This window comes from Psittacula echo, assembly GCF_963264785.1.
Source record: "Psittacula echo genome assembly, chromosome: 5".
Classification (NCBI taxonomy): domain Eukaryota; kingdom Metazoa; phylum Chordata; class Aves; order Psittaciformes; family Psittacidae; genus Psittacula; species Psittacula echo.
Window position 1 is genome coordinate 84367314 of NC_137739.1, and position 15635 is coordinate 84382948.

The following is a 15635-nucleotide window of genomic DNA, read 5'->3' on the forward strand; positions in this document are numbered from 1 at the left end:
ATGATTCTATCTGGGATAAGGTTGATTGTTTGGATGGGAGCCTAAGGAAGGCCAAGATGTGTGTGTGGCAAAAAAATTTGCACTCTGTGCCTCAGTCCTAATGCTTGTGCCCTTTGGATCCCCTTCCTGACTACTGCTTGGCTCTACTTCAACCCTTGGCTCTTTCTTCCATACTCTGCATTCTTCTGTATATAGAAGTAGTGCAAAATTGCTGCTGTTCTGCTGGTCTTCTGAACTCCAGTCCACAGCCTTTTGGACTGTGAACATACAATCATGCAGGGCTTTTTGACATCAGCATGTTTCCATTCTCTTGGGATCCTATGAGCTTCGCTAAGAGTCACCTCTTTTATACTTCTGCTGAACCACAGAGGCCTTTCTGTACTAGTCTTTCACAAAGTTGCTCTCTAAAGCATGAATCATTTGATTGGTTTTCTTGTGTTTTTTGGATCTTCCTTCTGTGCTTCCTATAATACAGTGACCAGATTTGTACACATTATTCCAAAAGAGACCATCCAGCTGCCTTACCGAATGCCAAAGTAATAACGTCTGTGGTTTATACACTGCAGCCTTCCATACACAACCCAAACCCCTTGTTTGTCTTTGTTACTGCTGCCAGATGTTCTGCGGATGGTTTTCAGGCGGATTGTGGTGAATGACACCATGCCAGTGAATTTCAGCAAATTTAAGCAACTTTGAAATGATTCCTTTTTCCACATGGTCATATTCAAGTCAAACCAAAGCGTGTTCTCACTTGAAACTGCCCTGGTTTGGTCACTCCTTTTTCACACCAAATCCCTACCTGTTCGCAGTTTCTCTGCTGGCGTCTCTTCCATAGGATTTCCCCTTTATCAGGCCTCTTTCTGATATTCTTTGCTGGAAACTCCATGTGAAGAGCCCACATAACTGCTCCCTAGCCCCTCAGAGCAGTTATATTGTCATTAGTACCTAGTATACCTGAATTGAGAGTAGAAGGGAATGCGTGGGACTTTTTTTCCTAGAGAGGAAGTAAGGGGAGGGAACAGCCTATAAAAGAATTACGATGTTCTCACCTCTCTTTTCCTGCAGATTTGCTGACAGCACAGGAATACCACTGCCTGCTGCAGCTGCTCTGCCCTGACTTCCCAATGGAACTCACACAGAAAGCAGCAAGGTGGGTCTTCATCCTTTCTTTCAGGCAAGATCTGACTTAAGTCTAAGAACTAAATCTGTGGGTAAAGGTATGGACAGGAGCCTTCAGCTTTCAAGATTTTGGGGGAAAGAGATACCATGTTTTGAGGTTAAGAACAGGGTGTTTTTCTAGCAATGAGAAAGAGTGTATGTACTTAAAGGTATACAGGGACTGAGATAGCAATGCAGAATGCTGCTGCTGGCTGTGCATTCAGAAGATGAGTTGCATATAAAAGAATGTTAGCCAATGTGTTCTTAACTGCCATGATTTTAAACTCTATCTCAAATACTGTTTACCAGCTTTAAAATATGTTTCCCTTCACCCCAGCTTCCTCTGGTTGATCACGTTGAAAAGGTAGGACCCTCTGAAGGATTGCCAGTGTTTTCAAGTGCATTAGTTAAGAACATTGTAGCTAATCTGTTTGAAATTCTAGTTTAATCTAGACAAGGCCTAAAGCAAATAGATGGCTCAGGGCACTGATAAGGTGATATGGAAGTTTTTACTGATAGTGCTTGCTGGTTCCAGTCCAGCCCAGGCAGTTGATTATTAACTATCTGATAGTGAAAATGTAATAAGGTATATGCATGTGTAGGGGTAGGGGGTCAGTTCAGATCTCAGTAGGCGTGCATATGCACACACACACACATATAATCACAGCAAGGTTACTGAATACATGCTATCATTCACAGCCACCTCAGCAGAGGGGTCATGGAAATGTAACTTATTTCAGGGACCCACATAAGACATTTGGAAACAGGATCCAGACACATGGTCAGGATATAACTGCTGTTCAGAGCCTAAATAATGAAAAGGTTCTCGTTTTCTATTTGTCACACTGTTATCTTTCTTTAGCATCAGAGTCCCATGAAATTTATAGTAAGAAAGGCAAGTGAAAAAGGAAAGTGTTATCCATCTGCTAGTACTTCACTTGGCTGACTCTCTGAATTCTTCCCTGGCTCCTATGTGCTGCTGTCCAAATTGAACTGCAGTTAAAGCTGTGTTGGTTCAATTAAAACTAAAAGTTGAGCACTGCTGTTCCTTCTAGCTCATCAGTGAGCCTTTGGGGCTCCACAGAGTACAGTTGCTTGGCCTCTAGTGCCAGACTAAGAAAGAATGCTAACCCTGTAGTAGGGATATATCCGCTGCTTCCTTTCATGGAGGTACACAAGCACCAATCCCGTGCACTGGTGTGTATTTCATAGGCTTCCAGCTGAGCTGAGCAGGAATTTGTGATGGTGCATGAGACTTCAGCCTATCTACACATGTTCTGATGTTTGTGTCAAGGAATTTAATCCACAGGGCTGTTGTAAACTAGAGGCCCCATTCAGGGGCCTGCTGCACTGTTGTGTGTGTGCTGTAGAGACAGACAAGCTGGCTTTGGGAGCAGGTGTTGGAGGGAAATGAGATCTCTGTCAGAGGCACCCAGGCTCAGGTGGGGATGACCTCACTCCTGCTTTTGGCTGGCTGGAGATTTACTCACACATTGCTATTATTCTGTTACAAGCTAATCTAGCTGAACAATTATAATAAAACTTGTCATGTTTCTAAACTATCTTTCTCTTCCCTTCCAACTGTTTCTCACTGTCTTGTCCCTTTTCTGCTCTACATTTCCCATTGTCCTCCTTGGTCTTTGCCAGTTAGAAAGGTGAACTCTGCAGCCTGTCTTCTAGCACCAGTTGACTGAGTCCTTGCTAAGCATGAATGGCACATACAAACCCACTGACATTGTTCTTCTCCAGCCTGCAGGCTCCCAGTGGTTCAGTTGCTTGGAAAAGGAGTTAAATAAAGTAGCAGCAGGAGTAGCCACAGCATTGACTGATACAGCCAGGACTGTGTCTGGGAAGAGAGCAGTAGTAGTTGTAGTCTCAATGCGGCATAACTGACATGATCTCACAGCACAGTGCACTCCTCTCTCATCCAGGAGCTGTTGCTATGCACTGATAACAAACACTGGGAGTAAGATTAGGAATGTCAGAGCAGAAGAACAGAGAATACAACAATACAGGTTTTGTTTGCATGACACCAGCGCGCTCTGTTTTTCTCTTCCTGGTGCTACACAAATGCAGAAGTCATTCCCCCACACACAAAAAAAACCCCAGGTTTTCTGTGTCTGTGCGATTTCTTGGATGGTTTTTTTTCTCTTCAAAGGGTTATAGCCATTAGCAGATTGAAGATCTTAATCTACAGAGATACCTTTGATCTTCAGAGACACCTTTTGGCTTCTGAATCGTGAAATTGCAGAAGGACAGAACATGAAGGGATTTTTCTGGTTTCATGCCATGATTTCAAGATCTGTACCTGAGCACTGACTTTTCCCTTGTAATAGAAACACAAGGAACTCGCTGCCCACATTGGAGTAGTGAGAGCTGAGTAGTTCACAGCTCCTGTGCTGTGTTATGTGGTATGGGAGCTCATGTTGCACTGATCAGTGCTAATGGAAGTAGGGCTTGCAAGTCTGTACCCCTGTTACTAAGGGTGAGTACCCTGCCTGAGGTGCAGATCTTGCCCTTTTTGTATGATCTTGCCTATTTTTGCCTCCATGTATCAGTAAACAAACCAAGTCCCTGAAGGCTCATTTGAGCCAGTCTGGCCTTAAGACAGATTGTGTCAGTTAGCCTTTAATGGTAGCAGAGAATAGTAAAAGTCCTTTCAACTTGCCTGGTCTAGAGTTTGTCCTGGGGACATCCTGTCTAGTCTGAGATTTTAACTGCAAGCAGTAGATCATAAAGTTTCCTCATTGGCACTGCAGCAAGGCTTTCCTGCCAGCCAAACCCACTTCAACCCTGGAAGACCACTGTACATGTTACCAGAGTCCTTCAAGTGTAGGCATCTTTCCTCAGGCCTTTCCAAAGCTTCTGCTTGATTTTCATTATCCATTGAATGCTGACTACTAACTTTGTAAATACATCTGTGCCCCTAAGGGCTTAAAGTCTAATTTGGACAAGAGGGAATGAAAAAAGAATCCCCTGAAATATCAGCTAACTGATGAACTCTTTTGAGTTGCACTTCAGCTTTTCAGGTCCTGCTGTTTGGGTTACAGTCCGTGGCTGTAAGGATTCTCTCCTTGCCAGCTGTTTCAGGGAAGAGGTGCAGATAGGATGCTCTCCCAGCTTCCCTGACTGCTCACTCAGCTGGCTATGTAGGGAAATAGCCAGCTGCAGTCAATCTCCTCATAAGTGATTGTATTCGATTTAAAGACTTCTCAACATTTCCGGAGCGCAGGCTCCTGGGCCAAGTGGAGTCAGTAACCCAGCACCAGAGTGCACCTGCTTCTATTTAGACACTGCTCCGTCACATATGTGCTGTACAGCCTTCCTTAGAGGCTCCTCGCTGTCTTTAACGGCAAGGAATGTCCAGCACATTCTCAGACCTCTGCCTGTTTCGTCCTGCTCTCTTCTAAGTAAAACACTAGGACTTGATGCTGAAGAGCACAGCCATTGACCATAGCTTTAGATTTAACAAGCAAAATGAGTCGATTGACATGAAGGTGATATAATATTGTCTCTCTGCGTAACAAATAGGTACAAAAACCTCTCCACTCTTGTTCTCCTGCATCTCCAAGATGGAGAAATACACTGGCAGATGCTTCAGAACTTGTGCTTTCAGGGTATCTGGGAGGCAGACTGTCGCTTCAAAGGAGGGAGTGCAGCTCATCAGCAACGTGGCCAATCGCATTTCCAGTGCTTAAACAGTGGTTGGAAACACCAGTGGCTGAGCAGTATTGCCTGAGCGATGAAGATGCTCTGCCTGCCAGCTTCAAAGCCATTGCCTTGATGTGGCCACTGACAATCTCAGTAACATGCTTATTAGTGAGAATTAAGAACTGAAGCTATTGCTTCTTTAGACAGGAGGAGAGGAGGCTTCTGGAACATAATAAATAAATCAGAAGCACTTTGACATCTTCAAAGGGTTTTGTTTTAAATACTGGCTTTTCTCCTGGGGACCCTCTTAGCCCCAGTCTTTCTTCTTTGAGATAATTAATTCAAGCTGCTCTACATGTTTGATTTTGCCACTGTGAACAGAACTGGTCTGAGTGGCAGGGAAGTCTTGCAAGATCCTGTGACTCTTCTAGGTCAGCCTCCCACACAGCTCCCTGGAGTCTTTTCTATGAGACAGAACAGCGTTTCCCCAGCAATGTGTTTAGAACATCGATGCTGCAGGAGTTGGACCATGGATTGTGTTTGGGCTTGCGTTCAGAAGGATCTTACTAGATGACCTGTTCTTTGGCTATAATGAACTGGTAGTCCTTGTATGACATGATATGCCAAATGCTGACTGTACAGGGTCAATAGACCTGCACACAGTTGAAAAAACTGTGCATTGTCTGAATTAGCATTGTCTGAATATTATGGTTTTTCCCATCAAAGTGGAGTTTTTCCTTCTGTTTTCCACTCTCTCACTAGTAAGCCCAAGTTTGATTTTTGTGGAATTACAGAGTGGTTTGGGTTAGAAGGGACCTTAAAGCTCATCCAGTTCCAACCCCCTGCCATGGGCAGGGACACCTTCCACTAGAGCAGGTTGCTCCAAGCCCCATCCAACCTGGCCTTGAACACTGCCAGGGATGGGGCAGTCACAGCTTCTCTGGGCACCCTGTGCCAGTGTCTCATAATGAAGTATTTCTTCCTAATGTCTAATCTAAGTTTCCCCTATGTCAGGTTAGAGCCATTCCCCCTTGTCCTTCCAATACGTGCTCTTGTAAAAAGTGCCTCTCCAGATTTCTTGTAGGCCCTTTAGGTATTGGAAGACTTAATACAGTCTTGCCAAAGCCTTCTCTTTCCCTCTGCAGAGACTGACCTTTTCATCTGTATGACCAGAGCGTTGGGTTTGTTTTCATGTTTATGAATGTTTTTGCCCTAACTTACTTCTGCAATCCAGAGTTTTTTCATGAAATGAGGAGTTGGACTTGGCTATCAATTATATGTCATCTTTATAGCCTGTGGCTGATACTTTTCATATCATGAAGTATGCTTCAACATCAGGATGCATGTGGCTCCCTGCATGAACCTGCGACATAGCAGAAAGAAAGAAGGCATTGACCTTGGCCCAAGAAGTCTTCAGTTTCCATGAAATTTGATCTGATAGACAAATTATAGACCTGATAGATAGGAAAAGAGACTGATTCATGCATCGGGAAGGGAGGATAGGATGTTCACAGTGTGTAATTAGAAAGCTGATGGTTGGGGCAATGTTATTTCCTCTGCAGTCAAATGGAGTTTGTTTGACGATAGCTTGGGAATTAATTTTTATCCTTATGAATCTGAAACTCTCCCAGTTTGATGAACTCTGGTATACAGAGGAATAAGATAAGTCTCATTCTGCTCACACCAATCTAATACCTGTGGAACTGTCTTGTCTGCAGCACAGTTACTCTCTGTATAGCCTTGTGAACCAGCCTTGCAGTTTTTATGCCCGTGCTGCTTCCATCATGTCCACCAGGCTTTGAATGCTTGACATCCATGTCACTGCTCTATTCACAATGTAGCTGAAGTGTATGGTAGCATTGACATTCAGGATCTTCTCACTGAAGTTCTTAAACTGCCTTCATTTGGTATTAGGGTGTCTACATCCATGCAGCAGTGGGTGTTTCCATTCCTCTCTCCTAACCTCCTATTCTGGGCCAAGCCAGTAGCAATCCTTAGTTGCACATGGTTCCCCACATGCACTTTCTCAGGATGTGGGGTTCCTGGTTACAGACATCAGTTCTTTTGTAGATGCTAAACTGTTTCTCTCATCTTGTCATAGGATTGTGCTGATGGATGATGCTATGGATTGCCTGATGTCTTTCTCTGATTTCCTCTTTGCTTTCCAAATCCAGTTCTACTACTCAGGTAAATGCTGGGAAGCTCCTGAATTCACCCACCAGTATAGCATTACATCTTTACAGCTTCCCAAGCCCTGTGCTTTTTTGAAACTTGTAAAGATATGGTTTTTCACAGAAAATATAGAGAGAATGGAATCTACAGACGAAAGGCATCACTGATGCCAAGAGATTGGAAAGCTTCATAAGGAGGTTCCAATTTTTGTGACGAACAAGATACGTGTAACTGTTATGACTTATGCATGTATTTGTCTTAGCCTTGAGACATGAATTCCCAGCTTTGTCTAGAGTACGTTAGCACCTAACTATTTTACTAGGAACATTTGTTTTTTCCTTTCCTTAATACAACATTTCTGCCTCTGGAGTATTGGTCTCTGCTGGAGATAGGTAAGAAAAGCCCCACCAGCTGGTGCCTTGAAAGGAAAAGGAACCGAACAATTCTTTCCCCTAATGCTCACCCATCTATGAGCTGGTTTTGGCTCACAGTGTTTCTGACCTGGGTATGGTTTCCATAGGGTTAGGAACCCCCAGTGGACTCCTCTCCCAAGAACTTCTCCAGCCTCCCCTTGAAATCACATAAACTTGTAACCTCCACACCTTTTGGCAAGGAGCTGCAGGTCTGCCCTTAGTCCCTCTGGTTTGGTTTGAGAGCCCCTAGTTGGAAGGGAAGAGAACAGATAATCCCCATCTACCTTCCTCATATTGTTGGTCATTCATCATATTCTACCGCTGTCCCCCTGTTTGAATGCTAACTAGATGGGGTACTTCTTTTAAAATTCTTGACAGGAAAAGTACAAATCAAACTATATTAGTTTCTGTGTGTGTGTTTTACATATGCTCACCCACACATATGCATCTAAAATCCCCTAAACTAAAGTTCATAAGACAAGAGGGAGGAACTTGGATGAGCATTCAGGTGCATGTTCTATACAGAGAGACTGCTTTAAAATAGAATCACAGAATCATAGAATAGTTAGGGTTGGAAAGGACCTTAAGATCATCTAGTTCCAACCCCCCTGCCGTGGGCAGGGACACCTCACACTAAACCATGACACCCAAGGCTCTGTCCAACCTGGCCTTGAACACTGCCGGGGATGGAGCATTCACAGCTTCCCTGGACAACCCATTCCAGTGCCTCACCACCCTCACAGTAAAGAATTTCTTCCTTAGATCCAATCTAAACTTCCCCTGTTTAAGTTTTAGCCCTTTACCCCTTGTCCTATCACTACAATCCCTAAAGAAGAGTCCCTCCCCATCATCTTTATAGGCCCCCTTCAGATACTGAAACACGTTGGCCTTTTTGTCCCAGGCCCCCTAAAATGTGGTTGGGGAAGGGGAATCTCATAGAGGGAACTGCGTAAGTGGGGAAAAAAAGAGGGAAGCATTTTCTCCGTCAAAGTTAAGCATGCTACCAAGCGCTGGGGACTGCTGGGGTGCCACTTCTCTCCCCTACAGAGCAACATTAGCTCATGGATTCCTGCTCACTCGCACTTAAATAGCTCCCTCTGATGGATGTAGCTCACAGTTGGCCTCGAACAGGCAAAAGGGGCCAGGTTTGGATACTGGGAGGCACTGGCTAGAAGCTGTGGTGGAGCATAGTCTGTGGTCAGAGAGTACACTTGGGTGGCCTGATGATCTGATCCAAGCTGTCAGTTCCCATCTTTCTAGCAGTTCAGAGTCAGCTAAGACAAAACTCTCTTTTTCTCAGTACTTGTCTGTAATAGACTTCCCTGTAAGTCCCCTGTGCATATCGCAACATTATCCATGACAATTTGTCAAAGAAAAAGAGTTCAAAAACCAGTGATTTTGGGTTGGGCAGAACCAGGCTTGCAATACCTTGAGCCAGCAAATGTGTTTGGAAAGTTGTTCCCTGCTAAAACAAATATTTCCACTGTGCTGCAGAGCCTCGGCACAGCCCGAGGGCCCGCTGACATCCTGCCTTGCCTCCCCAGCCGCCTCACACACAGCCTTACACTTCCATTCACTCGGCACCGAAATCCTCACAAGCCCTCCCTTGTGTACACACACACTCAACCATCCCATCCGTGTCCTGCTCGGCCAGGCACAACGCACACACGCAGCCTGCCATACGCTCTCCCACCAACCCACACACATGCAAACCACTCCAAATGGAATCTAGATTTGTAAACTGCTGACCACATCCATAAACAAACTTGTTTAAAATTAGACTCTTGCAGTAAACAGTGGGTAGTATGAGGAGCCTGGGGAGAGGCTTGCTGCCAACTCTAGCCCTGACCTGCCCTGGCCCTTCCTCTACATCCCATGTTATATTTACTTTGGAGCAGCACAGAGACAAGCTGGGATACAGCCTGGAGCCCTAACTTGCTGCCTGTCCTCCTGTTGTGGTTCCATTATAGTTTGTTCCTAACTTGGATGAGTTCTTAATCAGTGCCAAGAGATGGAGAAGGAGAACTTTTTAGGCTTTGCAAACCAGTTTTGTGTTCAAGGTTGGCTTTCTCACTCCACTGTTTTATCCATGTGCCACCTAGCCTCTGTTTCCTTGAGGAGAATCTTGTTCAACAGAGTAAGTGGCCTTCCATAATCATTGTGACAAGAAGCCAGCAACTTATATGGAAAGAGCTGTTCATGCCTGTATAATTATCTGATCTGGATATGCAGGATGCTGTAATGTTGTGCTTATTTCCTGCTGGTGCTATGTAAAACACTAAAACACAGAGCTGGGACTGACAGTTTAATTCCAGGTCCGGTAGGTCAGGAGGATACTTTGCTGGTTATAGCCTTGAGTTTTAAGTAACCTTCTGTTTGTTTCAGAGTTCCTGGAAAGTGTGGCTGCTATTTATCAAGATCTATTGGCTGGTAAGAATCCAAATACTGTGATTGTGCCAACTTCATCCTCTGGGCAGCATCGGCAGCGCCAACCCCCCAGTGACTGCAGCCCACTGGATGGGGTAGAGGCATCTCTGTTCTACCAGTCCCTAGAGTCCTTGTGTGACAGATCAAAATACAGGTATGAATGGAGTCCAAAACACAGATTTGAAGTCTCTGTCTCTGGAGACCCTTTGTAAGGCTGGAGCTGTGATGAAATACAGGACTTTGAACAAGCTGTAACTCCCAAATAGATCTCAGTGGAGAAGTATAAAGGGAGAGATCACACTGAACCACTTTAACTAAAGGAGAGGAACAATTTCCTGGACCTAAAAAACATGGGATTTGAGCTGATTCTTGAGGTAATGGATTGAGTTAGGCCTCTGCTTTCCTTATCACTTCAGCATTGACACTTTTGTCAAGAAGAGGTCCATCTACCATAAGTTAACTAGAGGAGATAAACAAATACAGTTGCATTCTTGGGTATTGAAGCACAGGAAAGGCCCACTGGGGTGGATGGAGTTCGAAGCCTTAATACCTAGACAAGATCACACTGCTGGTGCTGGTCTGTACCCAAGCCTGTGATGGAGCTGGTCTCCACTTACAGATCCCAGGCACAAGGCTAGCCTTAGTTCAGCAGGGGATGGAGCAATACTAGGCCTTATTGTATAGCTTTGACTCTTTCTTCATAGTTTCTTGCAGGTAGCAAGCACATGTCTTGCTAGAAAGTCATGGGTTAGATCCACAAAAAGGCTCAGGACACAAGTTCCTCCTGAATCCTGCTTCAGGTGCCTGAGTCCAAATTTGTCATGCACAAAATTACTGCTGAACTGCTGCCCAGTATTACAGATAACTAAGCGTGGAGATGCCAGGTTGTTTTCTTCTCTTAAATAACAAAAGCTCTATATTCCCTGTATATCCTGATAGCTTCAGATGGGAAGGACACTGTGAGTCCATCTGGTAGGTCAGGCTCTGCACAGCAGTATGAGGGGAGCCATTCCCAGCCTTTCATCCAATAGCTCAATACTCAGCCAGGCTTTGAGAACCACCTTTGCCTGATGAATAACACAGCCCACATGGACTGTTCAACACTTCCTCTTCATGAGGTAGAGTGATTTTGCATGAATTCCTTTAAGAAGTATTAGGCAAGAGCAAGAATCACTATGATGATACTGCTTAGAAATCAGGGCCAGAGGTTAAGGTGAGTGTAGAAGAAGGGGACATGTCCATTTAGTCCCTACCTAAATACTGTTCTCTTACATATTTAGGCTATCATCAGAGGTTTTCCTGCCCCTTGGATGACAGGTAAAAGGGTAATAACAACATAACAACCCTCATGAAAGCTTATTGGCTTCTAAAAGAAAGGATTTCCCAGTTGGTTTTTGAAAGAACATGCTAAGAGTTGGGCTGTGTATGCCTCTGAGTGAATTTAGGCTTTTCTGCCTGTTCTTGGAATGGAGACAGGTAAGACAGCTCCTAGAGATGTACCCCAGCTCAAACATCTTGCTTAGAAAACAGGGAGCAGCTGCAATGCTAAATAAGCAAGCTGGTGGCTATTTGGTTTAAATTGAGTCAGGGCAACTTGACAGTGTTAGAACAGGTAACAGGGTTTATTTCTGTGGTTTGAGCTGGGTCTTGCGTCAAAAAAAGATGATAATAGACAAGATGACCTCTTTGTCTCTCTTTTCCTAGCTGTCCACCTTCTGGTCTTGTGAAGGAAATGTTGAGTAGTGCACAGAGACTGACCTTCTATGGATTCCTTATGGCACTTGCGAAGGATCAGGGGATCAATAGAGCTCTAGGTAAGACTCCTGTGAGTGGTACAGCTCCTGATTTTCAGTCATGCTGTATTGCTGGGGAATTTCCTCTGTAATTGTGCCCCAGATTTTACACTGGCAGGAAGAGGGAGGGGAAGTTTTTCATCTTTTTGTTGATGGATTAAACTTTAACACATAACACTGTGCCTTTACTGTCTGCTTGAAGCCGCGGAGCTTCTTCAAGGACAAAAGTAGATAGGAAATGCTGCCCTAAGATAGCAGTGGTTTACCTCCTCAGTAGCTGATCATTTTAGCAGAATGTTTTAACATTTGGCTATAAAGATCAGGCAGAGAGGGTCAGGAGATGAGTAAGGTGGTGGCTGCTGTTGACAGTACTGAAGTCCCATCCTATGTTTTGGTCCTTTATCCTCCCACAGATTTTAAGTAAGTAACTGCTCTCATCTACGAGAATAGAAGGCACACCTAATGGGAAAACCTCTGCTGCCTCCTTGGTTCAAAGACTGAAAGCCCAATCTTGCCCAGCTCTTCCCCATCTTCCCTCAAGGCAGAGTGATCTAACTAGGATATTCATCTATGGCCTGCTGAAAACCTGGTGGTATCATAAGACACAAACTGCTACACAGTTCTGTATCAGACTGCTGGGGGAACCAGATGGATTCCCAAGCAGCATCTCACTGCTTGTTTCCATGTTGTGCTGGTCAAAGTTGTTCTAGAGCATGGAAGCAAGGTGTTGCATTGACAAGAGACAATATGTAATCCATGCACAATTCAGACTCACAATTCCATATTGTCCCATATGCCTTGCTTGTGCTCTTCCTCCTCTTGCAAAGGGGAACAGAAATGGCTTTTTGTGTTTGACAAGTCTGTATCCAGGAGGTAAGTTTAAATGTATGGAGGCCCAAACACTCATCTTCACTCATCTCCATTCAGCAAATAATCTAGCCAGTAAGGGTAGGGTGTCTCTGTCTTTGGGTAGGAATCCTCTCCCTGTGCTTGTAGGCTTGAGTTCCTGCCAGTCCCTATATTACAAAACAAGCCTCAGTGAAAAGGTGTACCTTGCCTGAGGGTTGTTCTTTTGCACAGGTGTGTGTGTCATAATAGAGCAAAAGTGTCCCCTCCCTGGCTGAGCCCCTTCTTACAGCAAACCATTTAAGCTGCTAATGCTCCTCTGGGGCAGGGCTGCTTACCCAGCAACATGGAGATTATATATCAAAGGTGCGTGAACACAGCCCTGCAATCTCCTCTGCAAACAGGCTTAGGAAGCAGTGTATTCACTGGGGAAGGTGATGCCTGGATTGCAGCTAGCAAAATCTTTTTGGTTTTTTTTCCCTTTGCCCTATGAAATCCACTTCTAATCGAGTGCAAAGAAAACAGATGAGCAGAAAAAAACACATCCTGCCCACAGCTTCCATTGTGCCATCTACAAAGTGTGTGGGTTTTCATTCCTATTAATGTGGGGCCGTCCCCTGGCCCTCTGCCATCTCCTGCTGAGGCCTCTCTCAGAGGAGGAGCAGCAGCCACAAGTCTGACAGGTGCTAGCGTCTTGGCATGGAGAGGAGAATTCTTTTCCTGGTGTCTTTTAATCTCTCCTGAAGGGTGATTTCAATAGTTCTGGGGCTGTAGGGGATCACAAGCTCCCCAGAGCCCTTCAGCAAGGGCAGTTCCAGGTGAAGGAGCTTTCAGTCAGGATGCCTGCTGTCTCTCTGGTCTCACAAAGCCACTAGTTCCCCTTAAGGAACAGGGGTAGGGATTAGAGCAGCTCATTCAGGCTGGAGTAGCACTTACGTGTTTGTCAGGCAGACTGGAATCCACAGCCAAACTCCAGTGGTACTGTTGATTTGTGAATCCTTTGAGGGTTATTTACTGACTTGTGTAATTCTTGTGCCCTGGAGACCTCACTGTGCATTCTGCAAACACAGAAACAGGCTTTAGCTGCTTATTCTTTTAATAGATCCCATGAAAGAGAGCAGGCTGGAGCACTTCACTGGACCTCCTGACACTCTGTGTTGCAGTGCCAGGCCCCCCTGTTCATCTGCAGGAGGGGAAGACCTGGGGGAATCAGTTCTGACCTAAACTGGTTCTGATTTTTAGGCCCTTCATTGTTATGTTTTTGGTGACTGCTGCCAGCTTGTCTGTGTGAGGCAGCAGCTCTCCAGCCTATCCTTCAAGAGCAACATGCCAGGGCCAGAAACCAGGTTTGTGTCCCCACAGGGAGTACAAATCCCCTTGCCAAAGGTACTGAGTGTGGCACCCAGGCCTTCTGACAAACAAGAGCATTCCTCACTGCACTGTTGGTACAGATTACCAAGTGGGTTTTCTCTCTTGGTGTGCAGTGACACTATCCAGGCTATGGTAGGCAATTGCTGTCATCACACCCTCCTACGACCCCTGTACAAGGTGTAGGTTGTTACAGAGTTAGGAAGAAGGGCTTTCCTAAGAGCCCCATCTTCCTTTCTGGGCTCTTCCTGAGGTGTCAGTCTCTTTTCGGAGAACGGCAAGGACAGTCAACCAGCTGTTCCAACCCTACACCTCGTCCTTCATCCTGAGTAGGGTTTTCAATGTGCAAAGGAGCATGCTGACCTTATGCTAAGAAAGGGTACATGATTACTGGCCCAGCCTTTCAGGCTATCACCCAGACAGCAAGCAACGCTAGAGCACAGTCCATCACACTTACTCCCGTAGGCTCAATGTACACCAGAGTCAGGCCTGACTTTCCTGAATTGCAAGGAAGGCAATAGTCTTACATCTGTGGAGTGTTTTGATCCCCAAGTTTAGTGCACCACAAGAAAGGCAGGTGGCACAGAAGTATGCATCTCCCTGGGTGGTACAGTGCATGCTTCAGGCTGTGGCACAGACAACAACAGATCTATTGCTCTGATAGGATCTGGGGCTGGTGACTATACAGGGCAATTAGCAGAGGCCTGAACTGACATTCTGTCATCTCCCCGACAGTCAGTACTCAGTAGTTTTGTGCAGTGAATGGAAACTGCCAATCCTGAGGGCTCTTAAAGTTCTCTGAGGTGAGACTACTGAGAGTGCCTCCCATTTAGTATGAGCTCAGCCACAGCCTGTGTGAAGGACACAGAATATAGATCATCATTCCTTATCTGTCCATGATCCTCAACATTCAGTGTCCATTTCTCTAATAGGCATAAGGAAGAGTCTTCTCTGTCTTGCAGGGCAGATTTTGGATGCTGCTACGGCTTGAACACTTTTCTTTATAGCCGAACTCTGCTCTGATACTTCCCTTGTTTTTTTCGTCCAGGGGCTTTGCCAGATAAAGGAGACTTGTTTGTGGACCCTGCCATGGATCGTGAACTTGACAAATTGTAAGTGAAGTTGCCTAAAGTAGGAGGTAAAGCAACAGATTAAAGTTAGTTAGCATGCTAAGGGAGACTTTAGTAAGGTACTGTCCCTATTCCCTTGCTCTACTATAAAACAATTGAGGAGCTAACACAACAGCCTGAGTAGAGAGGGACTCCTTCTTTGGGGTGTTTTGGTGCAGCTAACAAAGGCTTCAGAAACAGAGGGGGAAAGTGTGCCTCAAAGAGTGATCTAGAGGAAGCAGCAGTCTCTAATGAAAAGGGAAGTTTTGTTTGGATGGTGAAAACCAGGAGTGTTGGAGGACACAGGCTCAGCCCAGAAGAAAGATCTGTTTAATCAGGAAGAAAGAATCCTACAGCAAATCTTGTAGGTACTGGTGCAAGGTGTTCCCCCTCAGTGCCTTGAGCATCTTTCCGTCCCTGTGCGAGCTGTGAATGAGGCCTCCTGCTGCGGTGAGGGTTGGGGATGACAAGGTATGCTGCCCGGCATTTGTCTTTTCTCTTTCAGGGTAGCTCAGGTTTCAGGGCTCTCCGTCTCTGGTCCCACCAGCTCCAGCGGGGACGCAGCCAATTTGCCTGTGCGTAACTCACCCCGGATGAACTGTCCCTGGAAACCTCTCCACCATCGGCGAAAAATGGATGCTGAGAGCGAAGGCTCCAACGAAGAGACAGACTCCTCTGAGAATTGAAGGTTGTGAGGG

The 15635-nt window shown here is 45.4% G+C and overlaps 1 protein-coding gene across 1 annotated transcript in view; it reads left to right on the forward strand.

Annotated features, from left to right (window-relative positions):
* CSTPP1 (centriolar satellite-associated tubulin polyglutamylase complex regulator 1) overlaps nt 1-15635 on the forward strand; it is a gene marked incomplete at its 5' end in the record, with an annotated part of 88988 nt that extends 73353 nt beyond the window's left edge. Inside the window, 6 exons of the mRNA XM_080617143.1 lie at nt 1066-1150; nt 6911-6996; nt 9780-9975; nt 11526-11635; nt 14877-14940; nt 15443-15635. Coding sequence (XP_080473269.1) covers nt 1066-1150; nt 6911-6996; nt 9780-9975; nt 11526-11635; nt 14877-14940; nt 15443-15623 — 722 coding nt within the window. The 3' untranslated portion in view covers nt 15624-15635. The remainder of the gene's footprint in view (nt 1-1065; nt 1151-6910; nt 6997-9779; nt 9976-11525; nt 11636-14876; nt 14941-15442) is intronic.